Below are 2,500 nucleotides of genomic sequence, written 5' to 3'. Positions count from 1 at the left end.
GTGTGTGTGTGTGTGTTTGTGTGTGTATGTGTTTGTGTATGTGTGTATGTGTATGTGTGTGTTTGTGTGTGTTTGTGTGTGTTTGTGTGTGTTTGTGTATGTTTGTGTATGTTTGTGTGTGTTTGTGTATGTTTGTGTGTGCATGTGTGCATGCATGCTTGTGTGCATGTATGCTTGGGTTTGTGCTTATATGTACATGTGTGTGCTTGTAAGTATATGTGTGTGTGTCTGCATGCTTGTGTGTATGTGTGTACTTGTGAAGGTGAGTGAGTGTGCACTTGTGTGAATGCATACTTATTTGTGTGTTTGTGCTTGTAAGTACACATGTGTCTGTGCTTATAAGTACATGTGTATGCTTAAAGTATGTGTGAATGCTTGTGTGTTAGTGAGTGTATATTTGTGTGTGTGCATGTATACTTATTTGTGTGCTTTTAAGTACATGTGTGTGTCAACATGTAAGTATGTGAGTGTATGTGTAAGTATGTGTGTGCTTGTAAGTACATGTATATATGCATGCAGGCATACTTGCGTGTGTGTGTGATTTTAAGTATATGTGTGTGTATGCACGTGCTTGTACTTGAGTGAGTGCATATTTCTGTGTGCATGCATACTTATTTGTGTGTGTGACTGAAAGTACATGTATGTGTGCTTGTAAGTTTGTGTGTATGCTTGTAAGTACATGTGTTTGTGCTTGTAAGTGCATGTTTGTGCTTGTAAGTACATGTATGTGTTTGTGCCTGTAAGTACATGTATGTGTTTGTGCTTGTAAGTATATGTGTGTTTGCTTGTAAGTACATGTGTGTGTGCTTGTAAGTATGTGTGTGTATGTTTGAGAGGGAGAGAGAGATAAAGAAAGGAATGAGAGAAGGGGGTAAGGGAGATATGGGGGTAGGAAAAGAAAGAGGAGACATACAGAAACATATTCTCATACCTGATGTGCATATACAGTGTCATAGATAAGTGTCCATGCTACACCAGCAGCATACAAAGGCAAGCAAACAGCCCAGTCACATGTGCCCCGGACTGATGCCCAGCCTAAGAGAGCGCCCCAGTTGAAGGTGAACCCAAGCATGAGCTGTGGCCAGTAGGTCACACGTTTCATAAGAGGGTAGAGCACGATTAGACCTAAGAAACATAAAAACAAATTAATTTTACAGGGATTTTTTTTTTTTTTTATATAATCTGGAAAGCCTCACTATTACAGGAAAAATTTAGTAAAATAACTGATATTATTTTTTTACATCTTTAAAAATATCACTTCAACATTTTAAAAGGCCCAACTAAAGACATGAGAAACACCACACTGGCTAGATACTCACACAACTATTTTTCCTCCCAGTTAAAATCTGTCAACATGCATCTCTCCCCCCTCCTCTCTCTCTCTCTCTCTTTCCTCTCTCTCTCTCTCTCTCTCTCTCTCTCTCTCTCTCTCTCTCTCTCTCTCTCTCTCTCTCTCTCTCTCTCTCTCTCTCTCTCTCTCTCTCCTTTCCTCCCTCCCTCCCTCCCTCCCTCCCTCCCTCCCTCCCTCCCTCCCTCCCTCTCTCTCTCTCTCTCCTTTTCTCCCTCTCTCTTTCCTCTCTCTTTCCTCTCTCTCTCTCTCTCTCTTTCCTCTCTCTCTCTCTCTCTTTCCTCTCTCTCTCTCTCTTTCCTCTCTCTCTCTCTCTTTCCTCTCTCTCTCTCTCTCTCTTCCTCTCTCTCTCTCTCTCTCTCTCTCTCTCTCTCTCTCTCTCTCTCTCTCTCTCTCTCTCTCTCTCTCTCTCTCTCTCTCTCTCTCTCTCTTTCCTCTCTCTCTCTCTCTCTTTCTCTCTTCTCTCTCTTTCCTCTCTCTCTCTCTCTCTCTTTCTCTCTCTTTCCTCTCTCTCTCTCTCTCTCTCTCTCTCTCTCTCTCTCTCTCTCTCTCTCTCTCTCTCTCTCTCTCTCTCTCTCTCTCTCTCTCTCTCTCTCTCTCTCTCTCTTTCCTCTCTCTCTCTCTCTCTCTCTCTCTCTCTCTCTCTCTCTCTCTCTCTCTCTCTCTCTCTCTCTCTCTCTCTCTCTCTCTCTCTCTCTCTCTCTTTTTAATGATCTTTCCCCTCTGCATACCCTTGTTCCCCTCCCCCCGGTGCCCAAGACCATGCTGGTTATCGCCTGTACCAACATTGACCTGCGTCCAGAACAGAACGAAACCGACATGCCCAGAACGAGCGATTCTGACCCTTACCGACAATTTAATGGCCTTTCCCCTCGACCTCCCACGGTACCCAGGACCCTACTGGTCATTGCCTGTGCCAAGTTTGACCTGCGCCCAGAAAGTAACGACAATAGTGAAGTGCCCACAGAGCAAGCGATTCCGAACCTTATTGTTAAATACTTTATAACTACAAGTGAACTTTAATATTGATTATACTCAAAATGTTTGTTGAAAAATCCTTATTATCAATCACTATGTTTGTAATCATTACTATGGACGATATTGTAGTTATCCAATGTTCACGATTTAATTGTTTAGTCATATCCAGTATCC

At 42.7% G+C, this 2,500-nt stretch overlaps 1 protein-coding gene across 3 annotated transcripts in view; it reads right to left on the bottom strand.

Annotated features, from left to right (window-relative positions):
- LOC125042575 (4-hydroxybenzoate polyprenyltransferase, mitochondrial-like) overlaps nucleotides 1–2,500 on the bottom strand; it is a 44,963-nt gene that overhangs the window by 19,731 nt on the left and 22,732 nt on the right. For all 3 annotated transcript variants that reach the window (XM_047638291.1, XM_047638292.1, XM_047638290.1), the window contains exon 4: nucleotides 932–1,125. In XM_047638291.1, coding sequence (XP_047494247.1) covers nucleotides 932–1,125 — 194 coding nt within the window. The remainder of the gene's footprint in view (nucleotides 1–931; nucleotides 1,126–2,500) is intronic.

This window comes from Penaeus chinensis, chromosome 32 (assembly GCF_019202785.1).
Source record: "Penaeus chinensis breed Huanghai No. 1 chromosome 32, ASM1920278v2, whole genome shotgun sequence".
Classification (NCBI taxonomy): domain Eukaryota; kingdom Metazoa; phylum Arthropoda; class Malacostraca; order Decapoda; family Penaeidae; genus Penaeus; species Penaeus chinensis.
This window is presented reverse-complemented; position numbering and strand designations above follow the sequence as displayed.